Source organism: Mustela putorius, unplaced genomic scaffold, assembly GCF_011764305.1.
Source record: "Mustela putorius furo isolate JIRA1106 unplaced genomic scaffold, ASM1176430v1.1 tig00003853_pilon_pilon_pilon, whole genome shotgun sequence".
In the NCBI taxonomy this organism is placed as follows: domain Eukaryota; kingdom Metazoa; phylum Chordata; class Mammalia; order Carnivora; family Mustelidae; genus Mustela; species Mustela putorius.
Genome location: NW_025422005.1, coordinates 79,457,039 through 79,476,867, shown reverse-complemented (window position 1 = coordinate 79,476,867; position 19,829 = coordinate 79,457,039). Strand labels below are relative to the sequence as shown.

Below are 19,829 nucleotides of genomic sequence, written 5' to 3'. Positions count from 1 at the left end.
GATTTGGTTCTCTTCCCTTTTGGCTCTTAATACCAAGTTCCTCCCGGAGCTTGCACAAATACTCTCCTTACCAGTTTGCAAAGTGACTGCCGGGAACTAGGAAAGTGGAGCCAATCTTTCCTCTCCTGGAATAATCATCTTAGATTCCAGGAATTTCCCTCAGATGGCCAGGCTTTCAAGACGTCAACAGATTCTTGCCTTCCTCCAGCTTGGGTTTTCACTGCATAGCTTCAGGCAGTGAAAGATGCCAGTCCCAGGCAATCTGTAGTATGTGTGTGCCATTCGGGGTCTATATTCAGTGAGGAGGGCTTCGTGAGTGCAAACTTCTGGGAGACTGTGAGGGTCCTCATGTTCCTATCCTAGTGAATTCAGTGCCCTCAACACTCGCCCCGAATGTTCCGTGTCATTGGCTAAAACTTGGGCCCTGGTCCCCTGGGGCCTTCCTTTGGACACCCTCTGAGGCCCTCAACTGAGGAAGAATAGTCTGTCCAATGCCAGTCCTCACTCAGCCGAGGTTTCTGCATCTGCAGCCCAGCCTCTTGAATCTGAAATAAAAAATAAGTCTTCTGTGGTTATAAAAACAGTACATAAAAGAGTGTATGATTGTTAAATAAAGTGTATAGAACAGAGTTTTTAAAAACTTATTTTCTACGGCCTTCCACACACAGTTTAAGGTCTTGCCTCTAAACATTTTGTGTTTCCTTCCGGTTATTTATGCTCTCCTTCCTGCACGTGTGGATTGTGCCCTTTGTAGTTTCAGCAGGGCTGTGCCTGACACACGCGGTGCCTCATGGGAATTAGTAGGAAGTGCTCCGCTCTCTGTGCAGGCACTGTCCGGGGCCAGCGCCCCGCTCCTACGTGACGTGCAGGTGGGACTCAGCCAACCTGCCGCCTTAGCCACTCGCTTTCTCAGAGATCCAGGAGAGAGTGAAGAGAACCAAGCTCCTATCTGACTGGCCCATTCTCTTTTCACTTAAATTTACATTATGAATATTTCCCCCTGTTGTAATACGTTTCTTGAAAGTGTGATTGAACAGGATTTTGCAGACCATATTCTGCCTAAACAGAAAACCCAGGACTTATCTACAGACAAATTATGAGAAGTAATAAGAACATTGTAGTATATGAGATTAATATAAGAATCCATTTCTGTATACCAACAAATAATTAGAAAAGGTAACAAAATTTGTTTAGATTATTATATTAACATGAAAAATGTTTGATATTAACATTAATATTAGTATTCAGTAGTATCATGGAATAGGAAAGCCACAGATATCCACGTAACCTTGACCCAGTTTGACTAGCACAACTGAGTGAAACAACAAGCTTCCAGGGGATTCTGGAGGCGATTTCCTGGAGCTGGGTAAGGCTAACTGAGCCTGAGCCTAACTTTGTCCTTCTCCAGCTTCTGCTCCTCCTTCCCCTCTCTCTCACCGTGTCTCTCATCCTCCTGCAGGCTGACCACTTCGGTGGATGCTGTGGTTGCCATCTGTGTGATTTTTGCCATGTCCTTCGTCCCAGCCAGCTTTGTCCTTTATTTGATCCAGGAGAGGGTAAACAAAGCCAAGCACCTCCAATTTGTCAGCGGAGTGAGCCCCACCACCTACTGGCTGACCAATTTCCTCTGGGACATTGTAAGTATCAGGTCATTGCTTCCGTGGGCTCACGGTGGGCAGGTATTTGTCTGGTTTGACTGAGGGGACCGAGTGGGGTGGGCTGTTGCCAGGTGCTGTGATGAGGGCCTTGTGTGTTCGCTGTTTCTTGGAAAGGCACAGAATTAGGAGCCCCAAGCCAGGGAATGATGTGGGGCCCAACTTAACAGCTACTGAGTTGGGGCTTTGCTTGCCCTGCCCCAAGGGACCTTCTGACCCAGTGAATAATTAGTGAGCTTCAGACATGAGGCTGCCTTTCCCGGGAATAATCTGGGGCTGAGGAGGTAGTATCGAGAGCTCCTTCATCCTACATTCTCTCCTTACATCCTGATCCACCCCTTAAGGGGGAAGGATGGAACTTCTCCTGAGGTAGAGTCACTGAATAAATATAGGACATCAGTTAAATCTAAATTTCAGGTAAAATAATGATTTTAGTATAAGTATATCCCACCTGCTAAATACTGTATGCATACATACTTTTAATAAAAAACGAATCAGTTCTTTATCTGAAATTCAAATATAAATGAGCAATCCTACATTTTTATTGGCTAAATCTGGCAACCCTACCCAGTGGCCTTACTTTGCTTTCCCAAGTAACCAGATCTCCACCAAATCCGATTAGCCACCACTTTAGGGAATATAAGAAAAAATTACTTATCAAGTCAATAGCAGACTGCCACCTCTCTCACAACCAGGATTATTGGGGGCAGGAAGGAGTTAGGATGAGTTATCTTATGACAGACCACAGGGTCAAAATAAATTGGCAGCAAAGGCTTAATTATAAGGTAGCTGGGGTCATTATGACATCAACTCCAGTGTTTTCTGCACACTGTGGCTAACAAGATCCTTTGTTTTATCCCAGCATTCTAAGATGAACGTGAGTCTCCATTTCATGTTATGTTAAGAGATATCATGATGGAAACCAACACAAACAACTTCTTCATGGTGGTTTTGAATAATGATGACAAATACTAGGGCTTATAAACACACGGTTTCTGTGATCTTAGCTTCTGTGATCTTAGCCACAGTCATCACTGAATAATACAAAACCAGAAACCGTCAATAACAACTAAATTCGTTCTTCTCTATGCTATCTACCTGAGAAAACCCTTACACACGCACAGGGAGGAGTCAGAATCCTCAGGCCTCACTTTGGATAAGGATTTTAAGCATGAAAGTGCTGGGTTTTGCATTCTACTTTTTTTTTTTTTTTTTAATAAAGATGAGGATTGTAGAATTTGTACTTTGGGCGGACCCATGCATGTGCCTAGCTAAAGGGATCTCTGAGCCTGAGCAGAAACATGCATAGAAGTCTAGAGTGGGTGTCTGGTGGGAGGTAATGCTAGCCACTGTGGCTGCCCACCTCTCCCTATCTTTCCTAATGTCTTTAGGACTGAATTGTATAGGAAGGGAAGAAAAGAGATAAAGTGATAAAAGGCCTCATGAAATTCAACTATTTGTTCAATAGTTCAAATAGTTCAACTCTTTGAACTTCATGAGGCCAAGAATAAATATTTTGAGGTTTTCTGTATTCAAGAGACATGCTTAGAAAGTAGAATCAGTAGGACTTCATGACCAATTAGAAAGAGAAAGGAGAGATCAGGTGGATTTTTAGAACTCATTCTCTCAAAGATAGAGACTGAAGCTTCTCTGCACTGGGACGTGGGTGTGGGGAGTAGTAGGAGGCCTAGGGACAACTTAATGTGTGTTGGCTGACCAAGAGCTGTTCAGACAAATAGAGTCAGAATCCCAGACCATTATAAGTGCTGGAGGAGCCTGCCCCCGCCGCCATTTTATGGAGCAGGAGACGGAGGTCCTGAGAAGTTAAGTGTCTCGTTCTCCTCTTCTCTCTTCGAGATGAATTACGCTGTGAGCGCTGCTCTGGTGGTGGGAATCTTCATTGGGTTTCAGAAGAAAGCCTACACTTCTCCAGAAAATCTCCCTGCCCTTGTTGCCCTGCTCATGCTGTATGGGTGAGTTGTTTGGGTCATTAGCTAATGCCACCCAAAGGGAAGCCAAGAGAGGTGCGTGCCCTTCTGGCAGGAAACCAGGATTTCTGGCAGGCAGGTTAGCACCCTCCGCAGGGTGTGCTGCTACCGACCAGGAATCTCTTGCAGGCTCCATGCATGGAGCTGCTTCTGAGGCTTGAATGAATGTTCTTCCACTCCAGCTGGGGCCTGACCAGGATCTGGGAGTCCCTCATTCTCCCATCCCTCACCCGTCTCTGATTCTCATTCATCCATAGCCAACCTGTCCATCTCAGTGTCTCCTGCTGGACTGGCCAAGAGTTATTTGCACATGGAAGACTGCAGCTGAAAGGCTGCCCCTGAGCCAGGGCCAGAGGATGACACAGGGATTAAATCTTATAGAATCATAGAGCAGGACATGCAACTTTATACCCTGGCCTACTCCCCACTGTGTATGTACTCATGGACAAGTAATTATCCCATCTGGGCCTCAGTTTCCTCATCTGTAAAATGGAAATAACGACACCTGGTCCTTCCTGCAAAGGCCAGTGAAATCTTGCGGGAGCAGTGTTCTCTGTTCATCTCTCTGAGAAATAAAGAATTCAGGAGCCAGGACTGTCAGTTGTGAAGATGAGCCTCCTGGGATCTCAGCTTGGCTTTGGTGATCCCAACTAGAGTGGGAAGCATTGTGGATAGACACAGCCCCTCTGCCTGGTAAAAGGCATGTTAACAGCTACCATCTCACTTGCTCCTCACCAAACCCCAGTGAGATAGCCAGGGAAGAAATCACTGTCTCCCTTCAAAGATGAGGAATGAAGACCAAGGGACGGAGCCACTTTCTGATCATCCTGGGACTCTCGCCAGGGCAGGCATGTCCCCTCATGTGGGGAAATGCATTATATCTAGTGGTACAGAAACTGCAACTCGGTCACACTGCATTGTGTCCTTTCCCCTCACAGATGGGCAGTCATTCCCATGATGTACCCCGCGTCCTTCCTGTTCGATATCCCCAGCACAGCCTACGTGGCCTTGTCTTGTGCTAATCTGTTTATCGGCATCAACAGCAGTGCCATCACCTTCATCTTGGAATTATTTGAGAATAACCAGGTGAGCATGACTTCTGTGGCTTCCTTGTTGGATCACGAAAATATTAGAGAGTGTGCCTGATGGTCAAGCCGAGCCAGAAGCAAATACTGTGGCCGGGCCCCCTTGGTGCATCCGTGAATGTGGCTCCCTTCTTCCTTCCCTCTCTCCATCCTTGCCTCCTTCCCTTCACGTTCCCTCTTCGTCCTCCCTCTCCCCTCCCCCCTCCCCCCTCCCCCCATTCCTTCCTTCCTTCCCTGTTTTCAGCAAGCTCATTTAACTGTATTTGTGTGCTCTGAGTCGCATGGTTTTCTGAGCTTGTTTTGCAAGCTATAAATGACCTTTTGGGATCCCAAGCTTTTAGATCTTCTTACTCCTTCAGAATTTCCTTGGTGACTTTGACTGTTGGGTTTTTCTACACACACACACATTCACACATACATGGGTGAGTGCACTGATGTGATTTCAAAGGAACGAAAAGGCCTACAAGGAAGTCTCCTTCCTACCCCTGACTCCCAGTCATCTGCTCTGCTTCTCCAGAGATGACCTTGCATTTCTGTTTCTTAGGTGTTCTGGCAACAAATAAACAAATGCATAAATTTTTTATCTCCTACTTTCTTCTACATATAGTAATGGAGTAACACTTACTATTCTATATGAAACTTAATTCTGAGGATAGGGTTAGAAATGTACGGTGCTGAGTGAATCACTTTTCTGAGCTATGAAGTACAGTTGTCCTGTGCATGCTCCCTAGATGTCTCCTGGCCCAGAAAGAGCAGGCCAGGCTAACCCCTAAAACAATGACAGCAGCTCCAGGGCTGTCTGTGCGCCCCACCTCCATAGCCAGCTGTGTCTGAGCCTGGGTTTGGCCAGCCCAGCCCGGAACACTCTCAAGCCCCAGCAGGCCTGCCAGTGGCCTCTCTAGCCTGTTCCTCCCTCACTAGGTCTTTGAGTTCAGAGTGTGCACACCAGCCAGCACATCAGCACTGCTGTCCTGCGACCCCTGTCCCCACTTCTGCCTCTGGGCCCTGCTGGGAGGACCTCAGGCAATCTCCACTTACCCCCAGCCCCATGGCCTCCTGAGTGATGCTTCCCCAGACCTTGTCAGACTTCCTGCAACAAAACCCCATTTGTCCCATGACTTGTAAAAAAATGTACTATGTCACAGTCAGAGAAATGGATGGGAAAGAACACAGACTCTGCTGATGACAGAGCCTCCTGACATACTGAAAATGCTCCTCTTCAGAACTGTTTGTCATGGGCTCACAGCCCACTGTGTCTTAAGAGATTGTGTTACTTCAGAAAAATTAAAGAGTAAGCTCAAAACACTCTCCCTGCTGAGGGCTACACTCATCTAGCTGACATTTCTGGAGCACATCCCCTTCCCCTGCAGAAAAGCTGCTTATTTTCTTGTAAGTCCTCAGAGAGGCAGATGCTGCAGAGATTCTGCTATGCCTCTGGAGGTCCCAGGTCCCAGAGCTGCTGTCCCCACCGAATCAAGAGGCATCAGCTAGGTGAACACCACATAATGATGGTGCAGGCGTAAACCCATGTGAGCTGCTTATCCTACCCTACAGGAACTCCCAGGCCAGTCTAGAAAGGACCTGTGCCCCAAGCTAGGAACCAATATAAACCGTAGTACCTGGCATTCCATAAGACAGCATGTGATAGAAGAGCAAGGGAAGGAGACAGATAAAACACTGCAGATAAGAATGAGCTAAAGTGCTAGGCTACAGGGCTCAGGAGAATCCATGCAGAGGAAATTCCGTTGAGCCTGGCCTGGAATAAGAAGGATTTTATTAGCCCATTTAATAAATAATGAGGTGCCTCCTATGAGCTAATCATTGAGTAAGGAGGACCCAGCCCCTATCCTCCAAAATAATTAGGACCCAGTCCCTATCCTTCAGAGACCAGTGGCTAGCAGGGACAGCGGGCAAAGTAAGAAGTACTTAACCCTGTGACAGTGTTGTAGATACTATCAGAGAGAAGTAGGTATTTTACATAGAAATCTGAAAAGGCTTTTGAGAGAAGGGATTATTTGAGCTAGGTTTTTTTTTTTTTTTTTAAGATTCTATTTATTTATTTGGGAAAGGGAGAGAGAATCTCAAGCAGACTCCACTCTATGCATACAGCCTGAAGTAGGGCTCAATCTCAAGACCCTGACTTCGTGACCTAAGCCAAAACCAGGGGCTGGATATTTAATGGACTGAGCTACCCAGGCATTGCTCCAGCTAGCTTTCCAAAGTTCTGGAATCTTTGGATGGGGAGAGAGCATTCTTTCCTAATAGGAGTCATTAATAGAAGCTAGGGGCACAAAGGCCTAAAGGCAAAAAAGCACTGTGCTGGGAGGAGGGGGAGCACTGTGCATGGAGAGGGGAGCAAGAGAGGTCATGTGAGCAAAGGTGTGTGGGCCAGAAGGAAGCCAGTTGTGCTGTAGTGGCAGGGGTGTGGGGTGCAGATTAATGGGCAGCCTCTGCCCTCTTGGGGGAGGCTCTGGCCAACACTGTTGGGCTAAAGTAGCAACCACCATCTGACCACCTGAAAACAAGTTCCCCCAACTCAACACACACACCAGAGAGTCCCCGTTCCATTTTTCTACTGGCAACAGCCACAGACACCTAGCTGTCCTGTGGGAGCTGAGAAGCAGAGCCGGAAGACACACAGGGCCCCTCTCCCCTCTAGCACAAGCAGGGCTAAGACCAGATGCAAGAGCCTCAGAAGCTCATCACAGCTCACAGCTGCACCATAGGAGGAAAAGCCTGGGCTGCACTCCCAGCAGCTGCTGCTTCTCCCAGGAGCAAATGCCTTGGAGGGCTGGTGTATAAGTGAGTCTGCCGTGACAGCTCCCCAGGCAGGCTGTCTGCCTAGTGGCCCCTCCTGCGAGTATTCTAGAACCTCCATATGTGCGTGACAGATCCTTCCTGCGGCCAGTCTGACTGCTAGGCCCCCTCCATCTGTAGGCCTCACCCTGGTCCTGCCCAACGAGGGCCTCCAGGCCCCACCCTGCTTAGGAGGGGCAGGTAGGGTCAGTCCCCACAGCTGACTGCCCTGTTTTTCTGTGTTTCAGACACTGCTCAGATTCAATGCCATGCTGAGGAAGCTGCTCATTATCTTCCCCCACTTCTGCCTGGGCCGGGGCCTCATTGACCTGGCGCTGAGCCAGGCCGTGACAGATGTCTACGCCCGGTTTGGTGGGTGGCCTTCGAGGCCCCAGATCCTCTGCGCAGGGGCGGGCTGCCGGGGGAGTTCCTATGCCAGACCTGAAGCCTGGGCTAGAGCAGGGGGACACCTGGTGGGTCTGGGAGTATACTTCTGCCCACAAGGGATCAATCGCTTCTGTCTCTGTGGCTGAGGAGCCATAGGAGATGTCAGGAGCAGGCTCCAACTCTTCTCTGCTCTGACTAGAGCAACTGAGCTGGGGCCTGGGTCCAGCTGTCGCTTACTCCTTTGCATCAGGCCTGGTCCAGCTGGGCCAAACGGTATGACCAGGTCTCTGGGGGGCAACTGGGGCAGCTGAATGGACTTCATTCCTGTCCGCAGGTGAGGAGCACTCCACAAACCCATTCCAGTGGGACCTGATTGGGAAGAACCTGGTTGCCATGGCTGCAGAAGGGGTGGTGTACTTCCTCCTGACTCTCCTCATTCAGCACCACTTCTTCCTCACCCGATGGTATGTTCAGGCCGCTGCCCTAAGGCTGCTGAGGGCAGCGTCTTGCATCTGTCCAGGGACTTGGCTTCATATCCATGCAGTCCTCTCTTTCCTCACCAGCCCCTCTCCACAATGGTTCTCTATACCCTTAAAGGCTGGCTTATTCTGAATAACACGAGGACAGAGACACTAAAATAGGTACTTTGGAACTTGGAAGAATCTAAGCTTGAAAGTATTTAAAATACAGCTTTTTAAAAAAAATTTTATTTATTTATTTATTTGACAGAGATTACAAGTAGGCAGAGAGGCAGGCAGAGAAAGAGGAGGAAGCAGGTTCCCTGCGGAGCAGAGAGTCTGATGTGGGGCTCGATCCCAGGACCCTGGGATCATGACCTGAGCCGAAGGCAGAGGCTTTAACCCACTGAGCCACCCAGGAGCCCCTAAAATATAGTTTTTCATTTCATTCACTAATATTTAAAACCTCTCACCTCATTAACAGATACTCCTTTTAAGTTGGATAATCATCTTACAGATGATGACAAGGGAGATCCAAAGTACTGGGAAATAGATTTATGCGTTCACAAGAAAACAGACAAGGTGGGCCCCTTTGCTAATTAGAGATATGAGAGTGGGGACAGGGAGTAACATAGGATGACAACCAGGGCGACTGAAGCCAGGAGCAGTGTGAAGAGTGGGTGCAGGGATTGTGCCCCTCTGGGTGGGAGCAGCGGGGGCAGTGACTGCCAACCGTGACCCAGCCCAGTTGTGCCATTTTTTCCTGGCTTCTTGACCCAGGCCTTGCCTCCTTCTGACATGAGCGCTCAGGTTTCCAGAAGGCTGTCCCTCTGCCATCCAGGCTGACCTTCACTAGGGCTTAGCCCAGGGCCCCCAACTGCAGATCACTGGGCCCTTGGGATGTGTGCTTTTCCAGACAGTGTTTTGCGTCTTATCCTTTTGTCATCTTGGGCTGAGTCTGGCTACATATAAATAAAGATATGGAGGACTTGGTTTGGGTTTTAATCCATAGGGAACTGAGTTACCAGAAACAGATGTAGCTGGGAGGATTGAACGAGATAATGGGTATCAACACACTTGGAATAAAATGACGTGACCGGGAAGTGGTGCTATTATGGGGGACGATGGGGTGGGTGATGTCTGTGGAACCCTCAGCTCCCACAGGCCTCCTTCTACAGCTCTGGCCACTTTTTAGACCTTGGGATAGAAGGGAGAAGGCAGACTTGTTTACCAAAACAGACTAAGTAGTTTCAGACTCTGGTGTCAAAAAATTGAGCACATCTTACCACGTTAGGCCTGAAATCACACCAGAGAAGTATTCCACGATCTGTGGCTTCACCACAGCCATGCTCATGCTGAGAGGCAACAAACAGGCAAAAAGAAGGGCAGAAGAAAGGGAGTTTTTGGTAGAGGACATGCTAACATGTGGGGAGTTCACAGAAGGGTAAAAGTGAGGGGGTGAGAGAGGAGTCTGGAGAGGTAGGGAGAGCCAAGTCCTGAAATGCGCATTACCTTGGTGAGGACTTCAAGTTTAAGCCTGAAGGCAGCAGGGAGCTGTTGTAGTGTTTTAATCAGGCAGGTGAATGATCTGCCCAGTCTAGAAGGAGAGAGACCAGACAGGAGGCCATTTTGGCACCCAAGCAAGAGTCAGTGGTGGCCTGGATAGGAGAGGGGCCATTGGGGGGTAGAGAAGAATAGGTTGATTGGGTAAATGGTAGACAAGACAAGATTTATGATGAATTAGAAGTGGCCAGTGAGGGTGCCTGGGTGGCTCAGTGGGTTAAGCCGCTGCCTTCGGCTCAGGTCATGATCTCAGGGTCCTGGGATCGAGTCCCGCATTGGGCTCTCTGTTCAGCAGGGGCCTGCTTCCTTCCCTTCCCCTCTCTCTGCCTGCCTCTCTGCCTGCTGTGATCTCTCTCTGTCAAATAAATAAATAAAATCTTAAAAAAAAAAAAAAAGAAGTGGCCAGTGAGATTGTAGGCCAAAGTGGTCAGGGAGGGTTTCAGAGAAGATGCTGTGTTTTTAAGGTTGGGGAGGCTTCTGTTTGGCAGAGCAGAAGGAAGAGGACGCTGAGGCCCTGGACATGCCTCTAGAGGCTGGGAGTCAGGGAAGTCTAGTAGGTACTAGGGACCAAGTCTTGATCAGATGGTTGGGAGAGGAGTTAGTTCAAGAGATAAGTGGGAGACGGGTGATGTTTACTGAGTGCTTACCATAGATGAAGTGTTTTAATAATGATAACAGTTGCCAGGTTTTGAGTTCTGACTCCATGCCACATGCTGTGCCAAGTTCATCTCCATAGTCTTGTGAGGTAGACACTCTTTTCCTCTCCCTACTATATGGTTGAAGGAGGTGAGGTTTAGAGAGGTTCAGTGACACATCCAGGGTCACACATGGGGAGACCAGGACTGGAAAGCGTACGCTCTGCACGCCAACCCATTCCTCTCCCCTTCCATCCTCTAGGATCGCCGAGCCTGCGAAGGAACCCATCATAGATGAAGATGACGATGTGGCTGAAGAAAGACAAAGAATCATTAGTGGGGGAAATAAAACTGATATCTTAAGGCTAAATGAACTAACCAAGGTAAGGGAGTAGGTGCAGATGAGTTAATCTGGAAGTGCCAGTTGGATCCACAGATGGTACAATGGTAATTTGCCTTTTGCAGACTAAGCAATGTGCCTATGCAAGCAATTCATTTTCCTAATTCTATGTGAGATTGTCATCGCTATGTTATAGCTTGCCTTCCAAGAACACCTAACTCCAGTGCGTTCACCCCAGTATTCATCTTGGGCTCTGGCACAGGGCCTCCGTGGGAGCCCCTACACCTGAGCCTCACTCACCCTTCCCCCTTCCGTCTCTGCATGGTGGGTCAGCTTCAAGGTTTCCCAGGGCTCACAACGCCTCTCTGAACACCCGTGCCATTATGTAACCTCCTCGTGTCGGTAGTTCTCCCCTAAACCACCCTTTGCTCTCTCTTCCCTTCCCGCTCGAACCCTCTCGCTGTTCTCAGTCCAGTTTCTCTGCATCTTGCAGATTTATTCAGGCACCTCCAGCCCAGCAGTGGACAGGCTGTGTGTCGGCGTACGCCCTGGAGAGGTGGGTACCCTGCAGACTCCTGTGTGTGCTGCTTCTCCCTGCTGTGACAGGGATCTTGCAAAGAAATCAGAGGCAGCCACAGAGGTCATTTTAAAATTTCTAGCAGCCACATGAAAAAAGTAAAAAAATAAAAAATTTTTAAAAACAGGTGAAATTAATCTTGATGATTTATTTTTCCTAATATATCTGAAGTATTGTTGCCTTAATATGTAATTTATATAAAAAATTACTGATGCAACATTTTACATTCTTTTTTTGTTATTGCTTTAAGTTTTCAAAATTCTGGGTGTTTTATACATAATAGCACATGTCAGTTCAGACCAGATGCATTTCAAGCGCTCAGTGGTCACTGTAAGAAAGGAAAATCCTCTTTCCTCTACCCTCCTGGGTTCTCTGCTTAGAGCTCTGCAAATTGGACTGATTAAGAAGAAAAAAACAAACAAATTTATTAGGGAATGATCAGAGATAAATGACAGGAGAGGTGGTTAGAACTTGGGCTTATATAGCATCTTAGCAAAGGAATGATACATTTTTAGGAAAGTGACAAGACAAAGGGAAAGGACCTTGAGTCAGTGGGGTTGGAGAATTATAGAAAAGGCAAATATGGGGGAAACCAATAGTAGATAAAGGCTGGTGAGTAGTTTGTTATGTAGATTCCTCTGGTGCTGTCTCCAGGCTAAGGCTTGGAAGCTGTTTCTGGCAATTAACTTTTATTCTTCCTGTTAGAGAGGGCAAGAGAGGACACCTTGTAAATTTATGTCGTGCTTTGAGGCACAGGAGAATTTCTTTTTTTTATTTAAGATTTTATTTATTTATTAGAAAGAGAGCACAAGCAGGGGAAACAGGAGAGGGAGAAGCAGACCCCTGCCAACTAGGGAGCCCGACACAGGCCTCCATCACAGGAGCCTGGAATCATGACCTGAACTGAAGACAGACACTTAACTGAGTGAGCCACCCAGGTGCCCCCAAAGAGCTTTTCTTATATCTGCTGCTCCTTAATTGCCTTCAGCTCAAAAGCATCCTGAGACTAAAGTGGCATATCCTGAGGTGGCAAATTCTGCTAGCCTGTACCACACATGGCTAGTGGTCTTCGTTATGGCAGCCCAAGTTGAAAGTGTTTCCCATCTACCCACACACTTGCCCTAGGGCCTCACAGTCCCCACTCCCTGGGCTGCTTGGGTTGTAGGATGAGGCCAGTTTATATGTTCTCCTATAGTGCTTCGGTCTTCTGGGAGTGAATGGAGCTGGCAAAACAACCACATTCAAGATGCTTACTGGAGACACCACAGTGACCTCTGGTGACGCAACTATAGCAGGCAAGAGGTGAGTGTCCTGCTCTTCCTGTCTTGGGGTGTCTCTCACAGGTCCTGAGCCATGTTCCTGTTCCAGCATAAGGAGAGTGAACATCAGACCCTGTAATAAGGATGATCCTTAGAGCTTGGCAGATCTGTGCAGAGGAGTAGGCCTCCCAGAGAGCATGGTCCAAAATGTACCAGATGTAGACTTTCTGGGAAATTGAATTGAATTGTGATTGTTAAGACATGCCCCCTGTAAGCATGGATTCTTGGAAACTTCTGGGAAGCACTATGTCATGGGTTCTTAGTCTTTTTGAGGTTATAGACTCCTTTAAATGTCTGATGGACATTTGCGCTTTCTTCATAAATATATAGACCATTATTGGGGCACCTGGCTGGCTCATTTAGTAGAGCATGTGACTCTTGATCTTGGGGTTGTGGGTTCAGGCACAACATTGGGTGTAGAGATTACTTAAAAAAAGAAAAAGTCTTAAAAATACACACATACACACACATGCACACACCATTATCCCCCATTATTTCCCTCCATACATTTTCTACATTTTTGCAAAAAGTTCACTTTTTTCCCAGATTAAGAACCCCTGTGGGGAAGTACCCTTTCTCTGGATCGAGTTTCTAGATGGGGGTTGGTTTAAGAAACTTCAGGGGCTTTAGTCTGATTGGGCTGTTTTTGTACCAGTGCTTGGCTTTACCAGGCCAAGGAGCCTTTATAAAGGGAAAACTGGCATGTGTCCTTGGATTCCGGAGGGTGCCTGCTGCTCTCCGGAACAAGGTTTGCGTAAACAAACTGGTCCTCTATGGCACAGGATCAAGAATACGAGACTACACTGTTTGTCACTTTCCAGGCTGCTCCCTGAACAGCAGAGCTCACAGGCATCAGATGTGCCCAGACAAACACTCCGCCTCAATTTATAAGCAGAGTTAGGCAGTGCTGACTTCTGCTCAGCATGTGCCTGACAGGGGCCTCCTTCCCCCACCTGGGACCCATGCTCAGCAACATGGCTGAAGGCCCACTGGACATGGCTCAGACCAGATGACTTTGGTTCTTCGGCCTTCCCCAGCCATCCCTATTGGGTCTAGAGCAGAGGAACAAGCAGGGGTAAAGCCAGGCCATGGCTGAGTCGGTCTGATCTGTAGATCCAGCTTAGCCTGCAACCAAGCAAGTAACTTGACAGGGGTAACAAAAGGAATCTTGGGGGACCAAGGGATAGCAGGCAGGAGGATATAATGGGATTTTCCTTAAGACATCAGACGACAGTCCAAGTAAGACACAGCCTGATGCCTAGAAGACAGAAGCTAGATGAAGTGAAAACTGGAACACAGCTGTAAGTTTAAGATGCAGGATTGGGTTCCTCTGGTAGGACAAGCTCCCATGAATTTGGAAAAATACTCTCCTTGCTTCCCTGGATGGCTTTAACTGGTCCAGCCATACCTGAAGTACTTTGTATTACAGTGCGGGGGCTGCGTGGTGTCTCTCTGTCCCATCCTGTCGCACCCATCTTTTATGCATAGATCCTAAGCTACAAGGGGAGCAGGGGAGCAGGGAGAGATTAGACTAGATTTGACAGTTTATTTTTTCATCAAGGCAATGTATTTTCTAGTCAGGGAGAACATTATCAGTCAAGGGGAGTTGATAAACTCAATTCACTTTCTCTCTGCTCCCTGCCAGTCTCTTGCTCTGGGTACGAATCTGACTGGTTCCCCTTTCATTTACTGTATCTCTGCCAAAACCCCAGATGGAGAAGTTTACTTCCTTAAGGGTGCATGCATCTTCTCTGATTATGTCCCAGATGTCCGAAAGAGATCAGAAATCACTGGTCATTTTCTTTTTTTTTTTTCTTTTAAAGATTTATTTACTTTTAGAGAGAGAGTGTGTGCGCACTGAACGGGAGAGGGACAGAGGGCAAGGGAGAGAGAGAGAGAATCTCAAACAGACTCCCCACTGAGCAAGAAGCCCAATGCAGGCCTTGATCCCAAAATCCACGAAATCATGAACTGAGCCAAAACCATAAGTCAAACGCTTAATGGACAGAGCCTCCCAGGCACCCCTCACTGGTCATTTTCTAAAGCCTGATCTTCCCTTCGTTTTTATTTTTTTATTTATTTATTTTTTTTAAAGGTACAGGTTTTTTTTTTTTTTAAGATTTTTATTTATTTATTTGACAGAGAGAGATCACAAGTAGACAGAGAGGCAGGCAGAGAGAGAGAGAGGAAAGGAAGGAAGCAGGCTCCTCGCCGAGCAGAGAGCCCGATGTGGGACTCGATCCCAGGACCCTGAGATCATGACCTGAGCCGAAGGCAGCAGCTTAACCCACTGAGCCACCCAGGCGCCCTTCCCTTTGTTTTTAAATCCACATATGAGGTGACCCACTCCAAAACTAAAGCTGACTTGGGTAACAGAGATTCAGTTTATCCTAGAAAGAGAAACTTGCAAAGATCTATTGGATTCAATGCTCAGAATTCCAGAAGTTCATCAGTTTCTAACCAAAGGGCCCCAGCTTTGAATTATAAATGTTTTGCACATTTGTGAAGCAAAGCAGAATAGAAGAGGTAGCTTGTGTATCCCATTGACAGAAGCTCTCCAGCCTCAGTTCTGTTGTCACCACCCCCAACCCGTTTGAAGAAAACTTGCTGATTCCTTTTTCTTCTTGCAGTATTTTAACCAATATATCTGACGTCCATCAAAATATGGGCTACTGTCCTCAGTTTGATGCAATCGATGACCTGCTTACAGGGCGAGAACATCTTTACCTTTATGCCCGGCTTCGAGGTGTACCAGCAGATGAAATTGAGAGGGTAAAAAATGGTTTCTTGTAGCCATTCAGGAGTTTGGTAATTCCTAAGCCTTTTTCATGGGAGTGAATTTATTTGGGGATGGGAAAGCTGAAACATGCTGTCCATTCAACACATGCTTTTTGAGTGTCTACTGTATGCCAAATACTGCTATATTTGGGTGAATAGCAGTAAACAAAACAAGAAAATCCCTGTCTTCCTATCTAACAAAGCAATGTATGTATTTACCCTTGGATTCAGCAATCTCACTTCTGGGAATTTACCCAAAGATACACCCTCCCACAGTGCAAAATACACATACATGAACAGCTTCTTCATCACATTCGTAGTCACAGAACATTGGGAATTACCTAAATACTCAAGCATAGGAGATTGGTTGACTCATTTATGCTCCATGTACATAAGAAAGTCATACGCAGCTGTTACACACACACACACGCACACACACACACACACACACAGAAAATCTCTGTGAACTGATAGGGAGTTATTTCCTAGAGTTATTGTTAAGTAAAAAAAAGCAAAGGGCTAAAGAACACGGGCTGAATTTTACTTTTCTCCCCCACTATTTTCTACTGAAGTATAGTTGACATACAATGTGACATTAGCCAGAAGGTTGTAACATGATTTGACAACTCCATGCATTATGCTATGCCCTCCAGAGTGTAGCTCCCATCTGACACCATGCAGTGCTACTGTAACACTATTGCAATGACAAATTCCACAGCTGGGACAGTATAGGTATAAAATGAGCCTGAAACATCTTATTATGTCAGAAAGTAAAGTGCTTAAAAAAAAAAAAAAAAAAAGAAGTATGTCGGAGCTAGGCAGAAGCCATCTTAAAGGGGTTCCCAATAGCCAAACAGGGTACAGTTAGAACATCAAAACAATAAACACCATGATAAATTATAAGACATTGGGGGAAACAGAGGAATTTATAACTCTATACTGGTAAATAGATAAATAAGAGAAAAGGGATGGTTCTTACCTACACACAGGTGCTGAGAGCCAACTAATTAGGGTGGAAGAAATTCTAGAGTTGAAAAATCATTTTGTAGTGATCATAGTAAAGATTGGATTGCACAAGCATCATTCATGGTTGATAAATCAAGATATTTATAGAGCTTGAAAGTATCTCCCATAGATTGCTTATTGGTTGTGAGAGAGAAGCATCATAATTTCACAATGAAGAAATTAGACAGCACCTTAATTGGGTGATCAGAATTAACATTCCTTATAAGAGGTGCTTAGACATGTCCTGACCCTAGAGGTGATACCGTGAGAAGGACACAACACAGGATATTCTGACCAAGGACATATAACCTGAATCTTGTCATGAGAAAACATCAGACAAACTCCAAAGGAGCATTCTATTAAAAAAAAATATATTGGGGCCATACTCTTCAAAGTTATCGAAGTCACAAAAGACAAAGAGAGACTATGGAAATGTTCCTGATCACAGGAGCTAAGCAGACACAGTGACTGAGTATGGACACTAGACTGCTTCCTGTACTGGACAGAAAATAATGCCATGAGGCCACCATTGGACCAGTTGGCAAAACCAGACTATGAAGAACAGATCAGAGGACAGTATCAGAACAATGTTAAATTTAGGGACATTGATAACTGCACAGCAGTTATGTAAGAGTATTTCTCTTCTCAGGAGAAGAGAATAGGAATAAAGGGTTATGATATATAACTTACCTTGAATGGCTCTGAAAAAATCATATATGTGTATATGTATGCACATGTGCACACACACATGCATAAGAGGGAGAGAGAAAAAGAGAGTAAAGTGTTTATGAATATTTTTGTATTATTCTTATTTTTAAACATTCCTGTAAGCTGGAAACTATTCCAAGTAAGAAGTTAAAAGCAAAGCTTACATTCTAATGGGAAGGACAGATACTAAATAGATAAGTAAGTAAAATATACAGTACATTTGCAAATGAAAAGTCAGTAGGGGAAAAATAAAGTAGGGGAGATTTTTAGATAGGGTGGCATAGGGCCAGCATCACAGAGGAAGTGACCTCTGAATGAAGACCTAAAGGAACTGACAGGGAGTCATGGGGATGGCTAGGGGAAGAACATTTCAGGCAGAGATATAGTAAGTACAGAAGGCAGAAGCCTGGTAGGCTTGTCTCCAAAGACTTCTCTAGTTTTCTTTTTGTGCATGCGCTCCCCCACCCCACACTCCCCTACACAGTATTCTTTGCCATCATTTCCACTGATTTTTCTCAAAGCACTTTTATAATCTGTCATTATTTCGATTGTGTGTCATCTCCCACTCCCATCTGTGAGTACAACAGCAAGGCTATGTTCAACATTATTCCAGGGCCTAGTGCAGTGCCTGACTCATAGCAGGGCTCGATAAGTACATATTAGATGCACGAGACTTCAAGTATGATCCTGTTGAAGGGTGGAAGCAATGGGTCTGAGACCCACCAACAGACCCTGGGACTCTTCCACCCTTACCCGTAGTCTGGGACAGTGGGTGAGAAGCACTATCTTGCTCTTTGTAAGGCTGAAGGTCATTTCTCTGGGGACTGTACCAAGCCACACTGCGATGTAAGGCACAGTATGGAAAGGAGACGTCTGGCCCCTGAAGCCCATGAACCCCCTGAACCTCCGTATGTCAGCCTAGCTGTGTCTGTTGTCCTAAAGTGAGATCTGGGAGCCTAAGACTTTGAATTGGTGGATGTTCGCTTGTTTTTCTTTTCACAATGGGTTTTCTTCCTCTTCCCTAGGTGGCAAACTGGAGTATTCAGAGCCTGGGCCTGTCTCTCTATGCAGACCGCCTGGTCGGCACCTACAGCGGAGGCAACAAGCGGAAGCTCTCCACAGCCATCGCACTGATGGGCTGCCCGCCTCTGGTGCTGCTGGTGAGGGTCACCAGGACTCGTGGGGATAGATGATCCTAAGGGCTTGAACCAAGAGCTGCACCTCTGTGATTAGGCCAGCAGATTTAGAAAACACAGTGATCTGTTTTCGTCTAGACTGTTTCCTGTACTGCTTGTTTTGAGCACATCAAGCCAGTGTTTGGTTCACAACTCTTGGGGACAACAGGAGTCATAACATATTCTCACGCTGAGCCCCTGGGAGGTGTCTTGTGGGCCCACAGGCTCATAGCAGGGAAGTTTAGCCCCTCTGGTCAGAAATTACTACTGCTAGAGGATGTCTCTTCAGGATACAGAGTGGGCAAGAACACTGGCATGGATCAAAGGCTTGTGTGATTCTCACTGGAGCTGCACCACACCCAAGGCCCTTGTGCCGGTGCAGTCAGGGGTTTATGAGGACATGGGCTGCAGGGCTGGGAGGCGACTCATAGAAGTCACCTGGGCTATGTCTCGGCCTCCTTACAAGTGTATGTATAAGGTTGTTGGTTTTTTCATTTTTGAGATAATTCTGCCATTGTCTTAATCTTAACCCATTCGTGGGCTGAAGGGGGTCAATGGATATGCATAATGTCTCTTTACTCTCCTGGTTGATCCCCTGCTTTCCCTACCCGAAGCCTGGGTTCCCCAAATCTTGCCCACTTGGGGAGGCACTTTGTGTATTGTCTGCCAGAGAGCAGAACTGCTTAGAGGGGGGCAGCCATGGAGGGTACAATAACCAGAAGAGGCAGGCTCCAAGCCTAGCTCCCTCCCCTCTCTTCCTCCCCACAGGATGAACCCACCACAGGCATGGACCCCCAGGCACGCCGCATGTTGTGGAACACCATTGTGAGCATCATCAGAGAAGGGAGAGCTGTGGTCCTTACATCCCACAGGCAAGAGATTCCCCGGGGCTGGGGTATAACAGGTGGGCAGAGTGGAAGGCTCCGCACACCCCTGCTCCTGCTTACTTCCTCTCTCCTGCCCCACAGCATGGAAGAATGTGAGGCTCTGTGTACCCGACTGGCCATCATGGTAAAGGGCACCTTTCAGTGTCTGGGCACCATTCAGCACCTCAAGTGCAAGTAAGGATATATGCTGGGGGTCACCTTTGTTACCTTCTTTGGTGAGAGAGGATGTCTACAAGGCCCTGTGCTCTCTACTGACATTTGGGAGGGTCCTGCTCCCCTTATCATGTGGGCAGAAGCATGTGGTCTGGGCCTTGTGTCACAATAGCAGACAGAAAAAGCTGCTGTGCTGAAAGAAACTTCTCTAGGTTGGGCTAATTGCCTGCAGTTGAGGAATCCCTGAGTCTCCAGAAGGGGTTCTGATTGGGCCTGGAATGAGGAAGGGTCACTACCACAGCCTCATTATCCCACCACTT

At 46.9% G+C, this 19,829-nt stretch overlaps 1 protein-coding gene across 1 annotated transcript in view; it reads left to right on the top strand.

Moving 5' to 3' along the window:
* ABCA4 (ATP binding cassette subfamily A member 4) overlaps positions 1-19,829 on the top strand; it is a 123,591-nt gene that overhangs the window by 94,445 nt on the left and 9,317 nt on the right. Inside the window, exons 36-47 of the mRNA XM_004752571.3 lie at positions 1,460-1,637; positions 3,513-3,628; positions 4,582-4,729; positions 7,773-7,896; positions 8,246-8,375; positions 10,830-10,950; positions 11,401-11,463; positions 12,680-12,786; positions 15,434-15,575; positions 18,320-18,454; positions 19,238-19,341; positions 19,438-19,530. Coding sequence (XP_004752628.2) covers positions 1,460-1,637; positions 3,513-3,628; positions 4,582-4,729; positions 7,773-7,896; positions 8,246-8,375; positions 10,830-10,950; positions 11,401-11,463; positions 12,680-12,786; positions 15,434-15,575; positions 18,320-18,454; positions 19,238-19,341; positions 19,438-19,530 — 1,461 coding nt within the window. The remainder of the gene's footprint in view (positions 1-1,459; positions 1,638-3,512; positions 3,629-4,581; positions 4,730-7,772; positions 7,897-8,245; positions 8,376-10,829; positions 10,951-11,400; positions 11,464-12,679; positions 12,787-15,433; positions 15,576-18,319; positions 18,455-19,237; positions 19,342-19,437; positions 19,531-19,829) is intronic.